Raw genomic sequence first — 23,611 nt, forward strand, 5'->3', positions numbered from 1 at the left:
TGAAGAGCACAGGGACAGTGCCCAAGCCCAGAGTTCAAGCGCCATGATAGGGGAAAAAAAAAGAAAAGAAAGAAGCCAAAATCCCACAAACCCTTTAGGAGCACACTTCCAATTACCTGACCACCTCCTGTGGGTTCTTCTGTGTCCCAATAGCCTCCCTCTGTGGACTAAGCCTTTAACACATGGGCTTTTGAGGGGACACTCATCCAAACAATAGAGATGTCTACTACCTAGAATTCTGTTTTCAAACCCTTGATGCCCCTGAACCTTGTGACATGCAGAATGTCACTGAGTAGAAGTGGTACTTGAGGCATGGAATTTCTAACATGCTTCCCAGAGACACTGTTGCTGCTGGCCCAAAGCTATACCTAGAGTCGTACCTAAGGGTCACATGAAGACCTAGCTAGTCTGTGGGGACAGTGGGAAGAATAGATGAGGGCCACATGATAACTTCAATGACATAACTTTTCCTTCTTTCCATTAGTAAATGTATAAAGGCAAGTGGGCTCTTGGTAGCAACAGGTAGTGTTTGGAGATAGACAATGATTGGCTCAGAGTTGGAGAAACAAGCTCATTTCTCAGCTTTTATCCCAATTGTCCCAGGGTCTGTGTAAGGCTTGTCTCTGTGTACCTATTTCTGTGGTTCTTAGGTAGAAAGTCACCAATAAACCAAATACCTAGATAGCCTAGTCCTTCTGGTGATTTAAATTAACGGGATGGTGTTTTCACTGAGGTGTGAGACTCACCATTGCTAATCAAGGAAAGTTGGATATAATTGCAGTTTGTTAGGTTGGAGGTTCTTTTTTTCTTTTTGAGAAAAATGAATGGACTCCACTTTGGAAGTTAACTAGAGTGAACATTTCAATTTATTCCTGAGCTCAGAAAGAGCTGAAATCCCCAAATTTTGTAAGTAGAATGAATATGGCTCAAAATTTATGAGCTTTTTAAAAGGGTGATGAACTAAATGATCACATAAGTCCTTTTCAGGACTGACATTCCGTGATTCTCTGCTGGCAGTCATCCCAGTCTACATGATAATTCACCCAGCATAAAAGACAACCACGAAGAGAATAGACTGGCCCTGCTTGTGGCAGGTCAGTTCCTGAGCCCAGTGTGGGGCTAATAATCCAAGTTACAGATGAGATCCCGCCTTAACCAGGCCCACTGGCTCTAGTCCACTGCTTTTCAGTCCTGGCTGCATATTAGAGTCAACTGGGGAACATAGGACAAAGTACCTGCTCCAATCTTCAAGGCTCCCAATCATCTGATCTGACATGGGCCCAAGAAAGCAATGCCAGCATCGAGAACCATTGCTGAATACACCAAAGACAGGGGGTGAACTTTCCATTCACAAGGGGCAGCAGACAGTGAATGATAGGTCCCCATAAGTCCATAACTATTGTTAGAAAAAAGCTCCATCATTTTCTGGGAGCCGGTTTTTCTAGGTGCATATGTGTGTGGAGAGACATGTATTTGTATATATTTCATGTACACGTATACAGTGAAGAGGGCAACAACACAGGATTTGAGGTAGAACAAAACTGAATTTGAATCCCAGCTCATCCACTTACCAGTTGACTGATCCCAGGTCAGCTATCTGCTCTCTTAGCAATCTTACCTCACCTCTGTTACCATGTTACCTCTCTCACATGAGGTTGTAACAGTCCATGAAAAGAGCACAGTTTGAAAAGTACCTGGCAACCAATAAGCACTCAGTAAGTTTTAGCTCTTCAATGACAGCCTCATTGGCACCAGTGGCTCACACCACGCATCCTTGGGAGGCTGAGATCAGGAGGTTTAAGGTTTGAGGCCACCCTAGGCAGAAATATCTTCAAGACTCCATCTCAGTGGAAGAAGCTGAGCATGATGGTACTTCTCTGTCATCCCAGCTACAATAGGATGCTTAAAATAGGAGGACTGCAGCTCAGGGATGGCCTGACTGGCCAGGAAGTATGGCTCCATCTAAAGACTAATTATGTGTGTGTGTGTGTGTGTATATGTGTGTGTGTGTGTAGAATGACCATCTCCTCATTCATCTAGGTTACTGTGAACATCCTTGGAGAAAATGATGAAAAGCCAGTGTGTACCCCAAACTCTTATTTCCTGTCTATCCCTGTGGATCTGGAAGTTGGCACAAATATACAGAATTTCAGGCTGATCTGTACAGACCTTGATTCCAGCCCCCAATCTTTTCGCTACTCCATTGGCCCAGGTATAGTATATGATATTATGAGAGCTATCCAGGGAGGCCTGTGTGCTGGGGTTCAGGGGTCAGGTGGGAGGACCTAGTTTGGATGAAGAAGGAAGGGTGAGGAGTCTAATGGTTGTGTGCTACTCTGTACTTTTTTTTGCCGGTCCTGGGATTTGAATTCAGGGCCTGGACATGGTCCCTGAGTCTCTTTGTGCTCGAGGTTAGCACTCTACTACTTGAGCCACAGCACTGCTTCCAGATTTTGTGGATGGTTTATTAGAGAATCTCACGAGGACTTTTCTGCCTGGTCTGGCTTTGAACTGCAATCCTCAGATCTCAGACTCCTGAGTAGCTAGGGTTGCAGGTGTGGAGCCACTGGTGCCAGTTCCTGTGTTTCTTGTAGCTTCCTGTCTCAACAGCTTCCCAGGGCCCTTGCATGCATGGCTGTCCAATGGTATAGAAAGTGTGAATTCCAATGATGGTGGATCCCACCCTCGTCTTCGCCCTCAATTCCTGAACTGCATTATGAGTGCTAAATCACATTTGAGTAATTTTTTTTTCAAATAAAATAGTCCAATTCTTCAACTACCTCATTTTCTGAAAGCTCCGAGTGGGGGCAGGGAATCCCAGGTCTCTCAGGCTAATAATAGATTAAATAGATTAAATGCATTTTTGAAACATGTCCTCAGTAATTCTCTTCTGCTCCATTCATTTTCTATCTTTAAAAATATACCATTGTGGAGAGGGAAAAAAAGAGCACCCCTCAATGGAAATCAGACCAAAATAGCTCATCTAATGAAGTGCAGGGGCCAGAGATTTAAACCCAAACAAGCAGAGCAATTCCATGCAGAAGAGTAAAAATCCATCTTGGCCTCCTGCTGAGCCCTGGCAGAGCAGGAACTGGAGCAGTAGGAAGCCTGTGAGCTGATGTGTCACAAAACCCAGGGGCAGACACTGCCTGGAGACTGCAGTTGCTGAAGATGGAAATAATCCATACTGAGAACCCTAAGGCCTTTGCAGAGCATTTTGCTGCTAAGGGAGTAAAAATTGCATCATCTCCTGCTCCATTTACTGGTTTGCAGTTGGTAATGAGTCTGGAGTCACCAGAGGAATGAGCAAGAACTATGCTCAGGCTGCAGCCTTCCTGCCTTAGGCTCCCTGAGCTCTGAGCTGTGAGCCTCAATAGAGTGCTTGTGTTGAGAGGGGCAGGGTGGGTAGATTCAGAAGGACCTGGGGCTGCAGTCTTTGCAAAGCAAGGAGGCCCTGCAACCAGTGTGACCAACCAGTTCCCTGAAAGGTATGGAATGAACTTGCCTATGACTTGGGAAGCGGTCTATTCTATCTTCTTCCCACCAACTCACTGATCCAAGTGTTAAATATATATATATATATGCATATATACACACATATACATACATATACCAAATAATTGCCCAAGGATAAGCTAGCAGGGATTATGAAGACTCTGTGGCTGGTGGTATCAGCCTTTCTCACTCGTCAATTGGGAGCAAGAGTTTCTTTGTACACATGAAATTTCTGGTACAGCCAAGGCTTTACCCAACCTGGGACCTTAGAAACCCAGTGTAAGTGGATATTTGAAGCAAAGACAAAATTCAGATTCTCTCTCTCTCTCTCTCTCTACCTCTCTCCCTCTCTCTCTCTCTCTCTCCCTCTCATATCTATATAACCTATCTATCCCTTTTTGTGCTGGTACTGGAGCTTGAACTCAGGACCACTTGCTTTCATTTGGCTTTTTTGCTTAAGGGCTGACAGTCTATCACTTGAGTGACATCTCTACTTCCGGATTTTGGGTGGTTAATTGAAGGTAAGAGACTCATGGACTTTTTTGCCTGGGCTGAATTTGAAAACCATAGTCCTCAGATCTCAGCCTCATGGTAGCTAGGATTACAGGTATGATCTTAAGCTTTTATTGTGAGCTCTCTTTTCTTCCACCTGCTAACACCCTTGTATCTAATCTCATTCAGGCAATGTCAACAATCATTTCACCTTGTCTCCCAATGCTGGCTCCAATGTCACACACCTGCTGCTCGCATCTCGTTTTGACTATGCTGGTGGTCTTGATAAGATTTGGGACTACAAACTACTTGTCTACATAACTGATGACAACTTGCTGCCTGGCAGGAGGAAAGCAGAGGCTCTTGTTGAAACAGGGACAGTGACTTTGAGCATTAAAGTCATTCCCCATCCAAGCACAATTGTCACCACAACTCCCAGGGTAAGGGATTGGAGACCTGGAGTCCCTAGCCACATGCCCTTGGGATTTCTATCAATGGCGCTCTTAGCCCAGGAAAAGTGGGGGAAGAACTGAAAAGAGTTGAGGCATTTAGCTGAATTTGAGTGGCTAAATTGGGTGGTAGATGGAGATCTGAGCAAGACCTTGGCCTTCTAGAATTATTAACTTCTTTTTCTTGTAAAGAAGGATGTGTATTTGTGCAGAGACCTTCAACTGCCCCTGGTACTTGTGACATGGGAGCAAATTTTCACGGGCCTGGTGCTGATGCTACATGCACAGCCCCTTCTCTGTCTATAAGAGCCAATGTCAACAAAGCCAGGCAGCTAGCTAGCTGCTCTGTCCCACCTCTTCCCAAAAGTCACTATGTGTACCCCAAATCTCCCTCCAATCTACCTATAGTGATATGATGTTTGCAAGTGTCAATTACTTCGGTGAATAAACCAAAAAAATGGTCTCTGCCCTCACAGAACTTATGATATAGGTCAGAGTGTTCTCCAAGTTTAGTTGCTAGACCAGCAACATCAGCATTCCCTGGACACACACTGGAAAATGAAGGTATTTTTCTGTAATTCCAGCTACTCTGGAGGTAGAGATAGGAGGATCAAAACCTAAGCAAACGTTAGCAAGATCCTATCTCAAAAATGAGCTAGGTATGGTGGTTCCAGCTCCTCTGGGAGGTAGGGATCAGAAGATCAAAGTGAGAGCAAACCCAGGCAAAAGTGAGAGACCTTCCTTATCTGAAAAGCAAAGTTTGAAAAAGTAAAAAGACTGGGGACATTTTCCTAAATCACCATGACTTCCTGGGCAGGATGTTGGAACCTGGAATCCCCAAACAAGCAACTTAAATTCTCAGGATTTCTGATATTACTAAAGTTTGAGAGCCACTGACATAGAAGAAGAGGACAATTATGAACAAGTATACTAGTGAAATAAATGATTACTGATGATGATCAATGGTAGGACACATCTAAGCAGGTGGCATAACAGAATCAGGGTGCAGAGAGAAAGATATGCCAACAGGATTATCTCCCCTGTCCCCCCCCCAAGGAACTAGTCCCTTTCCCTTTGTCCCATTTCCTCCTCCTTGTTAAGAACTACATACTGGTAGCATGCCATATGAAAGTAATCAGAACCTTGGAAAATTACCTGTGGAGGATAAACTTCTTCTGCCTCTCAGTGTCTTGCCAAAAGCTAGGTAATACTTCTCTCTCCTGTGTTTGAATCCAATGAGTAGAGACATGTGACAACCTGTGTGCCTTTCATATAGCTGTGACTAAAACACCTGACACGACAAGCTAAAAAGAGGAAGAATTTATTTTGACTTGTAGATTTAGAGGGTTCAGTCCGTGTTCCCTGGTTTTGCATGCTTAGGCAGAACATCATGGCAGTAGGACTTTGTAACAGAGGGAGGTTGTTCACCTCATGATGAACAGGAAGTAGAGGGCCAGAAGGACTGGGAGCCAAGTATAACCATTAAAAGCATGCCCTAGTCATCTACTTCCTGTAGTTAGTTAAGCTCCACTTCCTAAGGTTTCCAAACCCCCCTGAACTAGGACTGCCAGCTGGGGACTAAGTAGTTCAGCATATGAGCCCACGGGAGACATTTCATATTTGAAACAAGCCCTAAGGACTTCCAATGTGGGAGGAGCTAGAAGTCTCCACTCCACCACCCTGAGTAAAAAATTACCACCTTCCTTGGTTGTACTCATGGCCCAATTGTGACATCTCCAATTCTGAAATCTCTATAACTTGTTTGCTATCGTCTCCCGCTCAAGGAAGCAGATGTTGAACCTGAGGTCTCGGTGTGATCGCAGCCCACTCATCTGGCAGTGGCAGCTGTACAGAATGAATACTGAAAAGCCTACAAGGTGTTAAAAAAAACAACTTTCATGGTTCGTGTCTTCTCAGTGAGAGACAATGGCTATATTAGTCCCTGGATTATGCTGTGTTATGGGAGAAAAACAACCAGTGGATGTTTTAGCTTTGGGAAAGAGGAAGAGAGGCAGTGAATGAAATCAGGCCAGAAGTTGCTTTTCATCTGGACCTAATGGATATTTGTAAAGTCTATCACTAAGGGGATAGATGGAAGCAGGAAGAACTGCAGCACATAGATGTCCAATTCACAGTGCAAGAGTAGTGGAAATAAACACTAGACCCAAGAGAGTATGGTGTGTCCAACTCCCCTCCCTGTCTCTGCCATTCAAGCCCAGGATCACCTACCAGATCCTCAGGGAAAACATCTACTCTCCATCCGCGTGGTATGTGCCTTTTGTCATCACTGTGGGCTCCATATTGCTTCTGGGTCTCCTGGTGACTCTGATCATCTTGTTGACCAAAGCCATCTACAGATACTGCCCCTGCAAAGCTGGGAAGGACAAGAAATCTCTGTAAGTTGCTGGTGGGCTGGGCCCCTGCCCCAGGATTTCTGGGCAGAGCAGTGTGCCTGGAATATAGGAAGAAAGAAATGGAAGGGAGCAATGCCAGCTGCCCTTGGTCCCAGGACCTTGCCCTGGATAAAGACTTATTTTAGAATACTGACAGGAAAGGGTAGCATAAAAGAAGCATAAAGGGAATTAAGATTTTGGTGTCAGTGACTCCGTTGGGCTTTTGTATGTCTATTGGCAGGGAAGCAGGGTAAACCCAGGCCAACTTTCTCTCTATCCTGCTCTCATCTGCACATGTATATGATTCTTATGGTGAAAGCCTACCTGGTGTCCTTGCCTGGCTAAAGCAAGGTAGTGGCAGACCATGACCACAATATGAATTGTCGCCAAATTCTCCCAGAGTTTCAGAGTCCTCAGCAGCTCTTGCAGACATAGAATGATGAGCTAAGCTTGAGTTTTAGAATTAGACATGTGTTCAGTTCTCGGCTCTGTTAGTTTCTTTGGTTTGGGGCAAGTGAGAATCTCTGTAAACTTCAATTTCCTCATTTGTAAGACTAATCAATTTAACAAGTCAACATACAAAAGGAAAGTAAAAGCACTTGGCACTATTCCTGATATTTTAAGTTTCTGCTGCATTATTTTTCATAGCTAAGATCTAGTGAGATTAAAATTCAAGATTTCAAGTTTAATTCTATGCCCAGGTAACTTGGGTTGCGGACACCTATGAATTCCAAGATTCCCCAATGGCAAAAAAAAGAGTGATAAATTCATGCATGTTTTAAAGGTATTTGAAGACTAGTTGTTAACTAGTCATTTTAAATCTATGGATGAAAGACTTCATTAGCAGAAGAATGTGCATTGCAGTTTGCCATATTTATTGAAGAGGTTTGTTGCCAATGGCAACCTTGACTTCAAGGTAAGAAAACAGTGAGCATTTGCTGAAATTATAAAAGACATTTTGTTTGGACTCTGCTCACAAATTGACTTCTGAAAATCTGATCATGAAGGAGAGAGGCATAATCTTGTAAGGATGGAAAGGGTGGCTGTGCCCTGCAATGGGATTTGGGTAGAAGATCTTGGAGGACATAGAACAATCTGATAGACACATGTGCATGACTCATGACTCAAGTGCAACTTATGGCTGAATGTTAAATAGGCACCTTGAACCTGGTTGTTTCTATTTTAAATTGTTTTCAGCATGGGCAACTTAGGAAAAATAGCTAGAAATTCAGTCTCAGACCTGGCCTCTCTGAAAGCTGGTAAGTTAGTTATATAGCCAATATTTGTCAAAAAGTGAAGGAGCGGGGACTGGGAAAGAGTAAAGGAAGGGAAGACAATGTACAAAAGGAAATATACTCATGTAATTATAATCCTTCTGGCTGAGAGCTAGTGGCTCATGCCTGGAATCCTATTAACTCAGGAGGCTGAGGTCTGAGCATTGTGGTTCAAAGCCAGCCCAGGCAGGAAAAATCCATGAGACTCTGTCTTCCAATTATCCACCAGAAAACTGTAAGTAGAGCTGTGGCTTAAAGTGGTAGAGCACTAGCCTTGAGCGGAAGAGCTCAGGGACAATACCCAGGACCTGAGTTCAAGCCCCACAACCAACAAAAAAAATAAAATAAAACAATAAATCCCTCTGTACATCACCTTTATAATAACATTAAGGTAAATAATCAAATTTTTTAAAGTAAGAGATCAAATTATAGTCATAGAATATTAGAAATGAAGGTTATCACACGAAGGGTTTAAGTCCAGTTCGTCATGGTACAGGAAACCAAATTGAACTGCCAACCCTTGAAACTGCTCTGCCATGAGTAGAGCCCTTTAGTCTATTTTACTGGGGAGACAAATGGGGGTGAGAATCACCAGGCATGACTGAGCTAGTCATGCCCATCATGCCCTCACCAGAGACACCATCATCCCTGGATTTCTGTAAAGCAATAGTTTCAAATGTGTCAACTTCCCAGCACCTCCCAGTCCAGTAACAGAGCTGCAGGGGTGTTAACCAAACCGCTCCCTGGCCCTTTCAAGCCAGCCTCAAAATCCCAAGGGACAAAGTTACCCAAAGGATCTCATGTTATGATGTATGCTCCTATACAGAATACTTTCAGATTAATTAATTCATGTGTCTCCTTTTCCCTCTGTCTATAGGGCAAAGAAAGAAGGTATGTACAGTGCCTTTTCTCATGGTTGTTTGTTGGGTTTTTATTGCTGTGTTGTACTGAGTATAAACGGCTCTAATTCAGAACCAATCAGGGCACAAGCATGTCTTGGTGAGTGCTTAAATGCATCACTGTGGTTAGGGTAAAGCAGGGGGCAGAGGTTGCATGGAAGGGCTGGGTACATGATGGGTTTGGTACCTTCTGCCCACTCCCCTAGGTCCTGCCTGCTTTCTACCAGAGTCAGCTCCAATCAGCTCAGCTTAGTCAGCTTATGTATGTTTGGGGTCTTTTTCCTTTTATTTGACTACTGAAGTTTGAACTCAGTATCTTGGGCTTGTTCAGCTTACATTCTACAACTTGAATCATACCTCCAGCCTGACTTTTTGCTGGTTATTTTGGAGATAGAGTCTTGAAGACTTTTTGTCCAACTGGCTTCGAGATGTGATCCTCTCAATCTCAGCCTCCTGAATAGCTAGGATTACAGGCGTAAACCACTGATGCCTAGTGTATGTGTGATTTTCTTGTGAGAAAATGGAAAGCTGTCACTTGCCATGTAGACAGATAGAAAAATTCTTTGCTTTTTCTGTAAGAGTGAGTTCACAGCCTGTTTGGGGGAAATGCCACAGTGGAGGTAGAATTTTCAGGATCATTTAGTGCCCAAGCAGCTGCCTGTTCACTTCTGCCTGTTTTCTTCCCCGCAGAAATGAAGAACACGAGGAATGAGATGGTGGTGGTGAGTGTGTGGGAACTGTAGTAACCTGGCTGGGGCTGCGGGGGCACTCCCGTCCCCCCTCAAGTCTCAGGGGCCTGTTTATTATTCAGGGAGGTGCGTGCACTTGGCCTAGGGCCCAGCCTACCATGCGATGAGCTCCTGATAGAATTCCTTCCCTCCACTGAACATGTCTGTGACTGTATTTGCAGAAGCACCAGGTTTCATAAATATTGAGTAGTGGTGTTGATTATCTGCACCAGCTCTCCAGCAGAGTGTATTGGGGGAGTAGAGTTTATCCACCAGAACCGGCGCTTCAGCTCTCAATGGGATTTAATCTTTCTTTACTCTTCCACAACCTTGCAGAGAAGCCATAGAGAAAGAGCTCTGCTTGGGGCTGAGCTTGGCTCTATGGCTTAGCCGAAATGACCTTGGGGATTGCTGGACCTCTGGGAGATTTTGATTCCTTGTGTGTGTGTGTGTGTGTGTGTGTGTGTGTGTGTGTGTGCACATGCGTGTGTGTGTGAATTGAGGAGGAAAGGCAGCTGCCCTGAGGCAACAGGTGGGGAAATGTTTGGGAAATGAGGTGTGGCACCAGATGCAAAGCTCAGAAGATAGCTGGAGAGTTCTGGCTCCACCTCACCTTCTTTTCTTTCTTTTACCAAGCCTGATGAACTCACTGGGAAGTGACTCCCTCATACCCCCAGTTCTTCCCTGCTCCCCATAACAGAACTTTGCTCTACTCCAGGACATACTCAGTAACTATGTGCAGTAAAGACATTGATGCCAGGCACTGAGTTCCTCCTTTAAGCTGGTCACCTTAGAGCTTCCTCTATGTTCTGTTTGGAAGAAGCAATCTTCAGTCCTCAGAGATTCATTCTAAGAGAAGTCCTCTTGGGTATGACACTCAGAGATAGCCTTGGAACATGCAATATTGATCTATTAAATAAATAAAACCCTGGTGACTGCAAAAGGTGTTACTGCTTAGATGACCCCGGTTAAACTCCACACGCCCTTCTCAGTCACCCGCTAAGGACCTTGGCATCAGCTGGGTACAGTGGCTCCCATCTGCCATCCCAGCTAACTTGGGAGGTAAAGATGAGGAAGATTAAGGTTTGAGACCAGCTCTCCACAGGGTGAGTAGTTAGCATGACCCCTTCTCATCAATGCAACAAGCTTGGTAGTGCAGGCTGTAATTGCTGCTATACAGAAGGCACAAGTACAGAGAGGATGGTGGTATAAGCCCAGCCCCAGGTACCACTCCTCCAGAAAAAAGCGAGACCCTATCCGAACAATAACAAGCATTAAGAAGGGGGCTCCACTGGTAGACTGCAAATACAAAATCCTGAGTTCAAACCCCAGAACTACTAAAAATGAAAATAATAAAAATCCCTGATCTCGGGGCTTTAAAGGGAATAATGTGAGGGAAGGGGGTGTCCATGGGGCCCAGGACAGAATACCCCATAGAGGTCAGGACCTGGAGGGGAGCCCAGAGCCTAGAGGTGGTACTGCATGGATTAGGCGAGGGCAGGCAGTGGTAGGAATGCCAGAGCTGGTATGGGAGCTCCGGGGTCTGCTTTACAAGTCTGCCTGCCAGTGACCTTACCAAGGCAGGGCAGGCCATTGCTTAGGGGTCAATTACTCAGGGTGAAGTGGGGGTGGGGTGGGAGGGGGCTTTCTTAACCCCTAGTCTGGGTTCATTGTCTTACCTGTATCTCACAGTACCCACTATCTCCTGTCACAGCTTCATGACTCCACACAGTAGCCCTATGTGTCAGAGGAACGCATTGTGCAGACAATCACTCTCCACCCCGTTCACCTTGGTGCACCCCCCCATCCCCCTCTACCCCGCCCTGGCACCTGGCATTGAACAAATCCTGTTGAGAAGCTTCAGGAAGGATCTCAGGCTGTGGGAATGGGGAGTCTGGCCTGGAGTGGGGCTACTGCAGCATTGTGTTTGAAAGGGTCTCTCTTCTCCTTAGGAGATGGTCAAGACAAGCACTGTCTTCGATGGAGAAGCCGTAGACCCAGGTAAGGCCAGGGCAGTAGCACCCACAGAATACTTTTCAGACCCAGCAAGGCACAGTCCAGGCTCCTGCTTTTCACTCTGTTGTTGCATTTGACCATGTTGCCTGTGGTACAGGGCTGTCCCTTCTGAGGCTAAAATACAACTTGAGATGAGCTCTGGGCACAGCCAGCATGCCGATGTGCAGGCTAAGCTCTTGGGTGGTGCCTTCCAAGCCTTCCACCTGCAGCCTTTCCTAAGGACCTTATTTCCTTCTTGCCTTCTGGTCCATTTACAAACTGGGAAGTGGTGAATTTGAGAACCATATATATTTTTTAACTGATCCTTGTACTTCCTGCGATTACCCCCCCCCCCCCCCTTCCCAAGTAATGCTTCTAGGGCCATCCTATCAGGAGTAGGAGCAATGGCAAGTTTGGCTGCTATTTTTTCTTAGGTCAGGGCCAAGAATTTCTTCTTGGTCAGCACGGTGAACATAAGGTAAAGTTGGCCTCCAGAGTTCTCATTACCCCCCTGAAATCAGCTCCAAATTGAGCTCCTTCACACACATCCCTCTGCTTACAAAGGCTCAATTATAGACACGAATAAAGGGAAGGAAACCAAATTCAGAGGCAAGTGTGCTGGCTCCCTGCCACCCTCATAAGCAAACGGCTCTGGTCGGAGACGGAGGATGGCTCCTCTCCAGTGAGAAGCTGCTGCTGTTGGAATTAAATTTCCCTCTATTATTAGGTACTTGTTACCATAATGCGCCCACATTAGCATAAGTGCTGGTGGGATCCTGAGCCGAGAGGCCGCCTCATTCCTTCTGGAAGAGGCAGGAGCCTGGGCCTTGGCCCTCAAACCCTGACTCCCAAAGCAAAAACCAGGGAAGACCTTGGTGGGTTTTTGTGTGTTTGAGAGAAGAAAAAAAAAAAAAGGAAGACATGAGCCAACTGGTTTAATGTGAACAAACACAACAATTAATGTCTGCTGGCTCTGACACAATAAAAAGGCTTCCCTCCCCTCCTCTCCAGCCAGGCCAGATCTGTGTGTCTGTGTGGGCAAATCTCTGCCAAACTAACATAAATAAAAATCAAAGGCTTTCCCTCATTACTTGTGAATTCCTTCTTATAGCAGGGATTCGAGGATCTTTTTTAAAACAAGAGAAATCAGAACCGAATGGGTACCCCTAGTAAAGATCAAATAATCCAGGCAATGGCCACAGGAGATCAAGATTTTCATCCTGAACTCATCTCATATGTGAGATACCCTTAAGCAACCCCTGGCTCCACCCCTTAATTTTTGTCGTCATAGATGTGTGCCAGGTGCTGCCTCCGTGGCCTGGGCTGCACAGCTTGGGACAGGCAGGCTGGGGAAAAGATTCTGCTGCACATAAGAGACCCACACTGCCTTCCAGAACACTGTGGCCTTCCCTGGCCGTCAGAACAGAGAGGGGTGGGGGTGGGGGAGGAGGTGAAGCAAGGCAGACTTGTTTGAATTCTTTGATTTAGATGATTGTTGTATTCCTTCCACCATCCTCTTCTAGTGACTGGGGGAATATATGAATTCAACTCCAAGACTGGAGCCAGAAAATGGAGAGATGCGCTTACCCAAATGCCAAACTGGACAGAGCCTAGCCCCTGGAAAACGGCCACCGGCTCACAGAGAACTACTGCGGGGGAAGGGCCTGGCCTACAAGGAGAACCCACGATGAAGGAGATAGGCAGAGGGCAAAGCACAGAGAGAGGATACTGGACCAGCTTTCTGAAGTGAAGATAGAAAGCTGGGCACCCCAAAGAAACTCAGCCCTTGTAAGCAGGACAAACCCCAAGCCTCACAAAGGAACAAGGCCACCATGCAGGCAGGGAAGGGCTTGTGTCCACCTTATAACCACTATCAAGGATTTACTTTCACATCTGGGTTCAACCAATATTCCCATTCGTATTTGAACCTCTCTCAGATTTCCCTTATAAATAAACTCAACACCACACACCTCTGTGAGTCACCTCAAATCTTTTTCAAAGCATGGGGTTAAAAAAATGGATGAGCAAATTATGAGTTGTCCAGCTGGGAAGAAAAAGACACACTACACACCTTCTTTTATTCCATGTGTTACTGAAGTGATAAAGCAAATAGATCTAAGGTGTTCAAGTCTATGGGTTGCCTTTCCGCCTCTGAGAGACCACTAATCTTTATCATCTTAGATTGCTTTTGCCTTTTTTGAATTTCATGCCTCATCGTGGAGGTGGTCAGTTTTCCTCAAAGCCTTATGCCCTCTATACCTCAATCTATCCATTCTGCACACTCATCTTTTCACTATTGTGCCTTGCAGCACTTAGAGCTTTCTTGTACTTCTTTTCCCCCCTGGAACATGGACACTCATTGCTTCGAGCATGTAGCTAAGAGGAAGATTGCTGGAGCATGGCTATTTCCAAAGACTTCCAAGATGGTGACTGCAATTTATACTCCGCATCCAAGATGGAGAGTTCTGGTCTTTTGGGACTGTCAGTCTTTTTGCATTAGCCATTCTGGTTAAATGAGCTGACACACCACCACCCTTACAACTTTCTGCCAGGCCCCTTTCCACTTCAACTGGAGGTTCCACAAGACTCTGAGTGGAAGCCCATGGGAAGTTCTACCCTGCCCTGGTAGGGTAGATACCCTGGTATCCTGGTGGGATCCAACTGAAACTTTCCAATGTGGGCCTAGCACAACCCCACGAGCCAGCTTCTATCCTACTCTCCAGTTGTAGGAGGGTCTAGCCCCTGAACCACAAGAAAGGACCAGGTGGGATCCCCCTTCCTGCGGGAGAGACCAGTAACACCCCTTCTCTGCCCGCCGCCCCCCCAGTCTCACAGTGGCCTGGGGCAGGCTCCGAGGGTTCACCCCACAAATGAAGGCCCCTGGGGAGCCCCGGAGTTTACCAAGTCAGTGTGACTTCTCCCAAAAGAGACATTTGTGAAAGGCCCTGGCCTGGCCTAGACTGGGCAGGATTTATTAACAAGGGCTGGTTGCAGGAAACTCCCTTCCAGGGTTTAAATTTTGGCAGAAGCAGGCTGAGCTCTTTCCTGGTGAGGGGTAAAGTGGGTGACGTGGTTGATTACCATTTAAGATTTTGCAGGTCCATTGGGGCCCTGATTGAAATGACTTCCTCAGAAACGCTCAGCTTCTTTCTGTGCAAGTAAAATGAGGCTCTGTGAAGGCTGACGGGAGCTTTAATAACTGTTCATGGCCCTTGCGGATGATTAGGAAAGCGCTGAGCTTTTTCCTGCCTTCTCCTGTGAGTATGGCACTGGGGCTGAATGGCCAGCAGGAGGGACCAGGAGGGACTTCCCTAGGGGCGGGCTCTGGTGAGCATCCTCCTTGGTGATGATGACAGAACCTGAGGCTCCTCCAGGCCCCCTATGGGGTGGGCCCAGAGAGACGTGAGGAATGGGGCAAGAGGCCTTGAAAACAACATTCCTCCACCCCAACCTGTGTGTTTGCCTATTTGGCAATCTGTTGAAAGGAAATCAGAAGACAGGTTCAAGACAGAGACCATAAAAGAAGAAAAGAGAAAGAGTTATCTGGATGAAATGAAGCTAGCAACCAGGGTAGAGCTGGTGTTTTCCCACATTTCTTCTCAGGCCTTAACGATGTATGAGCTGTTTGTAGCCAGTGTTCACATTCCTCAATCTGATGCATTACATCAGGGGAAGCCAGGTGCTGGTAACTCATCCTAGCTACTCAGGAGGCAAAGATCTGAGGATCACCTTTTGAAAGCCAGCTTGACAGGAAAGTCTGTGAGACTCTTATCTTCAAGTAGCCACCAAAAAGCCAGAAGTGGAGCTGTGGTTCAAATGGTAGAGCTCCAGCATTGAAAGAAGAAGCTCAGAAACAGAACCCGGGCACTGAGTTCAAGTCCCAATATTGGCACACATACGAAAAAAGACAGACAGACAGACAAATAGATATGCCTGTATATGAGTATGTTAATGGTGGTAAATGACCTTGAGAAAAGTAAACAGAGGCAGGGGTGAGAGAGGGGGAGATGGCCACTTTAAATAGGTCCACTGGGGGGAGGGTGGTGAGAGTAAACAGTGGAAATGAGAAGGAGCCTTGCAGATTCCCGGGCAGCGCCTTCTGGGCAGAGAGCACCAGGACAAGAGCACATGGAGGAGCAGTGAAGAGGATAGAGGCTAAAAGAGCTGCCTACAGGAAAGGTGAGCGGGGCAGTTGTGTGTGTCTGTGTGAATGGCATGCTGGGGATGTGTGGTACTCAGCATGTGCATGGGAAGGTGGCCACACACAATGTAGGCATCAGGCCACTGCCATGAAGCTTTGACTCTGAGTGTGGTGAGGAGCCATTACAAGCTTTTGAGCAGAGGAGTGACAGCACTTGGTGTTCTGAAGCATCTCTGATTGGTCATGTGAGACCACAAGAAAGATATCAGTGAGGTAGCTGTTGGGTGAATCCAGATGGGACATGGTGGTGGCTGGGGCCAGCAGTAAAGGTGGGGATGATGGAAACCTTGCACCTCCCACTCCTTTGAAGTAAGGTCTCAGAGAAGACAGACATTTCCTTATTCCAGCCACAGACAATAGTTCTGCAGCAGGGTTTAGATACTTACTCAGAAGAAATGTCCAGCTGCTATTGGTGACGAGAACTTCCTGCTAAGATTTCCAACAATGCTTCTAAAGAACCATGCACAAGGTCTGAACAATACCTTTCTGGTTAAATGCCTTCTACCAGGAGACCTTGAGCTATAGGAAACTCCTCTGACTTTTGCCTGTGATCTCCCAGCATCTAAGATCTTTGGAAATGTGTATGATTGAGGAGACAAAGAGAGAGGAGTGTATCCTGGAAAACTAGAGCCTTATGTTTAGAGACATTTGGAGACACTCCCTCCTTACCATGGTGCATCGTACTGTTTCCATGGGGACAAATCAGAATGATAGGTCCTGGTTTGGAGTTTGGAAAATGTCCCTGGAAGTCTTGAGATCAAGGCAAGGCGTGCTCGCGAGGCTTTGCTTCTTTCTGTGTGATGTCTGCAGGGTGAGGCTGGACGGAGCATGGCATGAGCGCCCTGCCGCCCTCGTGCTGAGCCCAGCATATGGCAGAAGGCTTTGCTTTTTTGCAGAACAGCCCATGGCTGCCGCGTCTCCTCCAGAATCTGCGCAGCTGAGGGAGGAAAGCTGGTTAATGTGATTTACAGTTGGAGCTCATGAGAGCCTCACTCCCGCCCTGCCCATTTCATTTGTTCAGCCACAGACAGCATGCTCCAGCTGGCATGATAAAGGTCTTTTTTTCCTAAGTAAGAGTTTTTATTATGATTTAATCTGCAGGCCATAGAACTCAGTGGGTTTTCATATACCACAGAGTTGTACAAGCGTCACCACAACACAATTCCTCAAGTATTTTCATCACCCCAAATAAACCTCACAGCCACAAATAGTCATTCTCTGACCCAGATACTGGCACCTGCTAACATCTATTTTCTGGCCCTATGGATTTACCAATTCTAGACATTTCATATAAAGGGAAACCATATAGTATTTGTTCTTTAGTGTCTTGTTTATTTCATTTAGCATAATGTTTTCAAGATACATCCACATTGTACATGCATCAGTACTTGATCCCTTTTTAGAGCTGCATAATACTTCATTGCCCAGATATACCACATTTTGTTTATCCATTTTTGATTGACGGATATTGATTTGGATTGTTTCCATCTTTTAGCTATTATGAATAATCCTGCAATGAATAAAGCTTTAACAGGTACACAAACAAGTTCTCTCTTGGGTCCACCTAGGAATGGGTTACTGGCTCTCAAGGTACATGAGAAGTTGCCAGACTATTTCCCACACTGGCGAATCCTCCTACATTCCCACTAGCAGTGCATGAAGGTCTCATAAGCTTTATCTTACAGACACATCAGTCGCCACCCACTCAGGTTGTAGGGTGGAGCATTCAGTCCTTCCCAGATCCCATGCACTTGGTTTGAGGGGGCGGGGCATGGTTGGAATATCATTATATGCTACTGAGCTCCACTGTGACAGCTTTCCTTACACCTGAGCAATCTACAAAGAGGTCTCTGTAAATCTCTGCCTAACTTGAGTTGGGCCCTCTCTTCGTGTGATCAATAGTCTTCCACAGATACTACACAGTATCCTGAAACTTGAGGACGATCTCCATTTACACATGAGAAAATGAAGGTTGGAGAGATGAGAACACATACCCTAGGATCAGCCAAGAAGTCTACCTGAACATGTCTCCTCTTTGTTTATGTGGGAAGGACTTAGCAATAGCCTTGGTTTGTATTCTGATGGGAAAAGATGTCAGATGTTTGGACCCCTCCCCCTGACCCTCCACTCCCACCACTGGATCACTGAATGAATACTTGCTGCCCTGACAGTCCCCGGGCTTCTCATAGCTGTTGAAATCAAGCCTTTTGGACAAGCAATGTACTCTAAGAGCATGTGCAAAACTTACATCGGGTGTTTGAAATAGCCACTGGCCTCCCACAGTCCCACCAAGCCCAGAACACTGCTTTGAGCAGTGTGAAGTACAAAGTATCTTCCTTTCTCTATCTGTTGCTCAACAGAGGAAGTCTCATCTCAGCTGTGAGGATTCAAGCATCTCCCAGGGCCACGCAGGTAGTCACATTGGACCCTTTCCTCAAGGCTGATGGGGCTGCAGTTACTCATCTTGGCCAGCAGGGGCACTGTGCTGTGGTCACTTAACTCCTGTGAATGGTCCAGAGGGAGACAAGACCAGCTCTGCCTTCTTTCTACCTTTCCCCAGCCTTTCCAGCATGTTTGGCCTCAACGTCTGCACAGAGCTGCTGCAGGGAACCCAAGGTCAGGCTTGGGGCTTGGGGCATGCCGCCCCCCAAAAAACCACAGGAGCAGTGTGGTAGCCGGAAACCAGCCAGTGACATACCAAACCTTTTGGAGAAGTGAAAGGCCAGCTCCACCCACAAGTGGCCTATTCCCGGAAGGCTCTAGGACGGCTTTCATGGCAGTTTGCCAAACAAGCTCTGGCTATTGGCCAAGCCAGCTCCCAGCCTGGCTCTGAACAAGTTCCTCACTACTGACATAAGTAGAAAGGCTGTGGTGTTTGGCATCTCGGAAGAGACCTCTGAATTTTGTTTCCTGGCGTGTCCCTTGCCCCAGGTTCAGGAGAATGAAGTCACAAATTCTATACCTTTGTTTAGCTGCATGTCAGTGTGCCTGTGTGAGTGTCCCTGTAAGTAGTCATTAAAACCACTTTATGTGTATCCAGAGCCTGCTAAGTACCAGGCCACCTGGGGTCCTCCACATTCATTTGGGTATCTAATGGAGGCATCTGTGAGCATTAGCTCATTCACATAGGAAGAATTGAGGTTCCAACAGGGCGAGAGACCTGCCAAAGGTCTCACAGCTAGTAGGCACAGTCAAAGGTAGGATCTGAAAGCCAGTCTGACTTCTAATCTCCTCCATGTATGCCTAGGGCAGGGTCTGAAAAGCCCGGTGAGAGACAGCTTATCCTGCAGGCTCCCCCCCCCCCCCCCCCCATGCTGCCTTCTCTTCTCCCTGCTTTGGGGTTAGAAGCAGAAGGGAAGAGAAGGAGGAACTTATGAGCTAGTTTATTTAGGAGCAGCTAGTCTGGGGCTTTGTAACTCATAAGGACTGAAGGAAGGTTCTGGAATAGGGACTCTGGCACTGAGAAGCTCATTGGTGTCAGTGGGCACCGGGAGAGAGAGATTAAAAAGAGAGAGGGAGGGAGGGAAAGGGGAAGGAAGGAGGAAGAGTGAGGGAGAAAGGAGGAGGAGGAAGGGAGAGAGTGGGGAGAGAGGAAGGGGGGGAGAGGGGAAGGGAGGGAGAGAGAGAGAAAAAGAGTTGGGGGTTGGCTTAGTCTGAAATCTCCTGCAGGGGAGACCCCTGCCTGGTGGGAGAAGAGGGCTGGCAGGAGCAAGCAACGACCTTCATTCTGTCAAACAGAGCCAGCAAAGGGCAGTCGAATCACAGGATTTCTCAAGAAATAAAAATTCCTAGCACACCCCTGGGGCCTCGGGAGAGAAACTGACAACGTGTTGATTGAAAACAGGCCGAGCTGATGGCTCTCACAGCGGCAGGCCCGGCTCTCACAGGCTCACAGCGACACCTAGTGGTCTTCTGGGACACCTGCCGCCCCCACGGAAATGGTGACGCTAATAAAGGCGGGTGGGGGGGGGGGAGTGGGGGGGTGGTAATAGGTTCCAGAACAGACCTTTCCTCCTTTCCCTGGTTGTTAGAGCCGGCATTCTGCAGATGCATCTCCCTTCCCCCTTCATGGAACAGGCTAGAGTTGTGTGTGACCAATTGACTGCACCATGGAGATTTTTCTGAAGCAGTTGTTACTTCCTCTAACTTTATTCCTTTCCTTGATTAAATATAACTAAAAGTATTTAGTGATCTCTTTAGATGACTTTTACACAAATGAGTTTGCCAGCGAGAGACATTTTTTGTTGGATTATGTGTTCAGACTTCACTTCTATAGTAGATCAGAGACCTCAGATTCTATAGTGATCAGTAAGACTGCTTCACTCAAGTGCAAGGCCTTCAGTTCAAACCCCAGTACCACTAACAAATGAAAGCTGCATATGCTAATGCGTTGAGATTTCTTGGCTGCCTTTCTACCCATCACTCTAACTCACTGAAGCGTCTGAAGTTCTGCAGAGGAAGAGCATGTACTGTGTAGTTGACACTCCAAAACCATTTATTCACAGAAAGCTCTTGGCTCCTGTTAGAGCAGTAAGTAGCCACAGGAGGAGTCAGAGAATTCAGTGCCCAGCAAATGCTGCTAGAGTATTGTAGACTGTGAAGGGAGTTTGTCAGACTAGGAAGACCTTTATCAGGAGTTAACTCCCTTAACAACTCAATTTGGTTGATGGAGAGGAGACAGTTTGTGGTGAAATAGTTTCTAGAATTCTGCAATAGGCCTGCTAAGTATTTATGGGTTGACACTCTTAAGATGGAATTTTTATCTTGAAGAAACCATGAGCTTTTGTGAGCCTATCTTGTTGAGAAGGAAACTACTATTCCCCAGCTAAATTCCATTCAAAATATGTTGGTCAGGTTGTTGTGTTAACTGGGTTCCTTTTGTTGCAAATAGAGATATGCAGACTTAAGGCCACATGTGAAAATAAAAAGCCTTGGCTCTTAGATCAGGCCCGTTGTCTCTATGGTCTTGAAGAAAAGAGTCTGTGGACACAAAGGGAGAAATAAAACCGCAAAGATTTATTGAAGACAGAGAAAAGCAGAGCTCCTGCTAGACAGGAGGTGTCTGAAGGGAAGACACCACCTGGAGTGTGTTGTGTAGGGATTAATATGTTGTCTGTGGGAGAGAGTTATGTGACTGTCATTGGCCAGAACAGTGCTCAGATCCAGCCAGAGGCTCCATGAAACCTGCACAAACTCTTCATGTGTCATTTAGCCCCTCTGACTGTTCTGATGTATACCTCTGTGGTCCAATCAGTCCTCTCTTTATGTGTAAGCCTTCCAGGGACAATGGACCATGATACGATGCCCAGGGGCCCACCTGGCAGACTGACTACTCAAGGCCATTGTGAAGGACGCAGAACTTCTCTGGGATGAAGGCCTTAGCCCTGATTGCCTTAGCCAGGCACTTTTCTGTTCATCTCTGGGATCCGGAAGAGACACGAAGCCAGCTTATCTGAGACATAGCATAATGGGTACAGTTGTTATGGGTGCTTATAGCTCAGCATCATTTGGGAAATGTACTATTGCTGGAGTTGAGATAGGTGTTACCCAAAGGTTTGTGCATCAAGGCTTGGTTCCCAGGATGGCACCACTGAGAGGTGGTGGAACCATTAGGAAGTAGGGCCTAAAGGGAAGTCTTTAGGTTATTGGAGGTGTGACACCCAGGCTCTTCTTTGCCTTTATTGCTTCCTGGCCAGGAGGTGAGCAGTTGCCTCTGCCATGTGCTCCTCCCCATTGCCATCTGGCGTACCCACTAGAAAACCCTAAAATGGACGTTCTCAGTCTTGTACTGGATCCTTCACGTAAGCCAGGATAACTTATCTTTATAAATTACAACTTACCTTTAGCTTATCTCAGGTATTTCATTATAATGACAAAAACAAGCAAACAAACAACCCTGACTAACCCAGCCATGCTAAGGGTACTCCCTCACTAGATGAAGGTCAAAACAAAGTAACTATGCTAGTGAAAACTGAGGGAGTGCTTGGGCATGGGGATTTCATCCTGGTGGTGGGGTTGGACATGCCAGAGGAACATGAACTCTGTGGTGCATCAGGGACAGACATACACAGTAGCATGCACCAAAGACAGTGAATCAAACCTCTGGCCAGACAAGTAGGAAGCTGTGTATAGTTCATAACTACAGAGCCCCAATTTCTCTTTTGTTCTGAACCAATAGAGGCTGGCCCACTAACAGGCTTTTAATACGTTTTTCTGTTTGAACAAAATCGAGTAAGCCTTGTTAATAGATAAGAACCTTAATTGATAAATCCATCATGAAAGTCTAGTTAGGCCTCGTAGTGATTGAGCTTAGAAAGTAATTTAAGGGATGGGTATGTAACTCAGTGAGCACTTAGCCTGCACAAAGCCCTGATTTTGATCCTCAGCACTGCCGAAAAAGGGAAGGAAGAAAGGAAGGAAGGAAGGATGGAAGGAAGGAAGGAAGAGAGGGAAGGAGGGAGGGAGGGAGGAAAAGAAGGAGGAGGGAGGAAAGATTGTCATTCAAATTAGCTGGAAGAGGTTAAAGTCAGTTCAAGGTTCCTTGTTCCACAGAGGATGTATTTGGGGCTAAGGCTATGATAACTACCTGGTTATCTCTTAGATAAGCAATAACTATTTTTCACTGTTAGGTTCTGTGTTCTGTGCCCAGGATTGAGAACTAGGCATATGACCCAAATCTAGCCAATCAGAATCATACTTTTTCCCAGCTCTAGTGATTGATTCAAGGATGGATGCATGTCTTGCAGTGGACCAATGAGAGTCTCCCCTAAGTCTTGTGCTATAGATCTAAGAAATTACTCTTTCTCTACTGAGACTACTACGCTGGAAGGGAGAAAGCATAAAGCTAACATTGAGTGTGGGAAGAGCCTGCCAATTAAAAATAACACCAAATGGAGGAAAACCAAGTCAGAGATAAATACTAATGTGATTTTTTTTACTTGAGATCTTTTTTTAATATATTTTTTATTGTATAGATGCTGTACAGAGGGGTTACATGAGTAAGGTAATGAGTACATTTCTTATTGAGCATTGTTACCCCTTCCTTCCTCCCATCCCTTCCCTCCTCACCTCCTCAACTCCTCCCCCCGCCCTAAGTTGCAAAGTTTATTTTCAGATAGTGTCTTATACATCTCCTAATGTGATGTTGAATGCTTGTATCCAGTCACAACTAAAGTTAGTTCTATCCTTCAATTTTCTACGTCTCATCAAATTCCTTTGTAAGTTCATTTGAACTAAATTTCTCTTATATGAAACCAGAGGGTCTTGCCTTAACACCATGGCATGTGTTCACATACTAGATCTTTTTTGGAATCTTTTAAAGGGATTAAATTATATCCCTACTTAGAACATTCACTTGGCTACTCTTCCAGCTCTTGTCTTGTTTTAAGGTAAACGGTTATGGTCCTGTTGTGTTTGAATATGGTCTGTCCCCTCTGAAATTCATCTTCAATTTGATTGGCTTTGGGGAAGAGTTGGGAGATGGGATCTTCTGGGAGATGTTTGGGTCAGAGAGACAGAGACCTCATGAATGAACTGATCATCGACTTATAGGAATGCTTTGACTGTTGGGGGGTAGGGGGTTGGCTCCTTTTTCTCTCCTCTGTATGTGTCCACTTGCCTTCTGTTTTTGGCCATCAGTTGTAGCACTGCGAGGTCTTTACCAGAAGCCAGGAGAATCCTAGCAC

At 46.0% G+C, this 23,611-nt stretch overlaps 1 protein-coding gene across 1 annotated transcript in view; it reads left to right on the forward strand.

The window, feature by feature from the left end:
• Nucleotides 1-13,475, forward strand: part of Cdhr3 (cadherin related family member 3) — a 60,794-nt gene extending 47,319 nt beyond the window's left edge. The window contains exons 14-20 of the mRNA XM_042684531.1: nucleotides 2,041-2,212; nucleotides 4,177-4,427; nucleotides 6,651-6,832; nucleotides 8,981-8,994; nucleotides 9,693-9,724; nucleotides 11,683-11,731; nucleotides 13,249-13,475. Coding sequence (XP_042540465.1) covers nucleotides 2,041-2,212; nucleotides 4,177-4,427; nucleotides 6,651-6,832; nucleotides 8,981-8,994; nucleotides 9,693-9,724; nucleotides 11,683-11,731; nucleotides 13,249-13,475 — 927 coding nt within the window. The remainder of the gene's footprint in view (nucleotides 1-2,040; nucleotides 2,213-4,176; nucleotides 4,428-6,650; nucleotides 6,833-8,980; nucleotides 8,995-9,692; nucleotides 9,725-11,682; nucleotides 11,732-13,248) is intronic.
• Nucleotides 13,476-23,611: the final 10,136 nt, after the last annotated feature.

The sequence above is a fragment of the Dipodomys spectabilis genome, unplaced genomic scaffold (assembly GCF_019054845.1).
Source record: "Dipodomys spectabilis isolate Male_0828 unplaced genomic scaffold, ASM1905484v1 ptg000089l, whole genome shotgun sequence".
NCBI classification, from domain to species: domain Eukaryota; kingdom Metazoa; phylum Chordata; class Mammalia; order Rodentia; family Heteromyidae; genus Dipodomys; species Dipodomys spectabilis.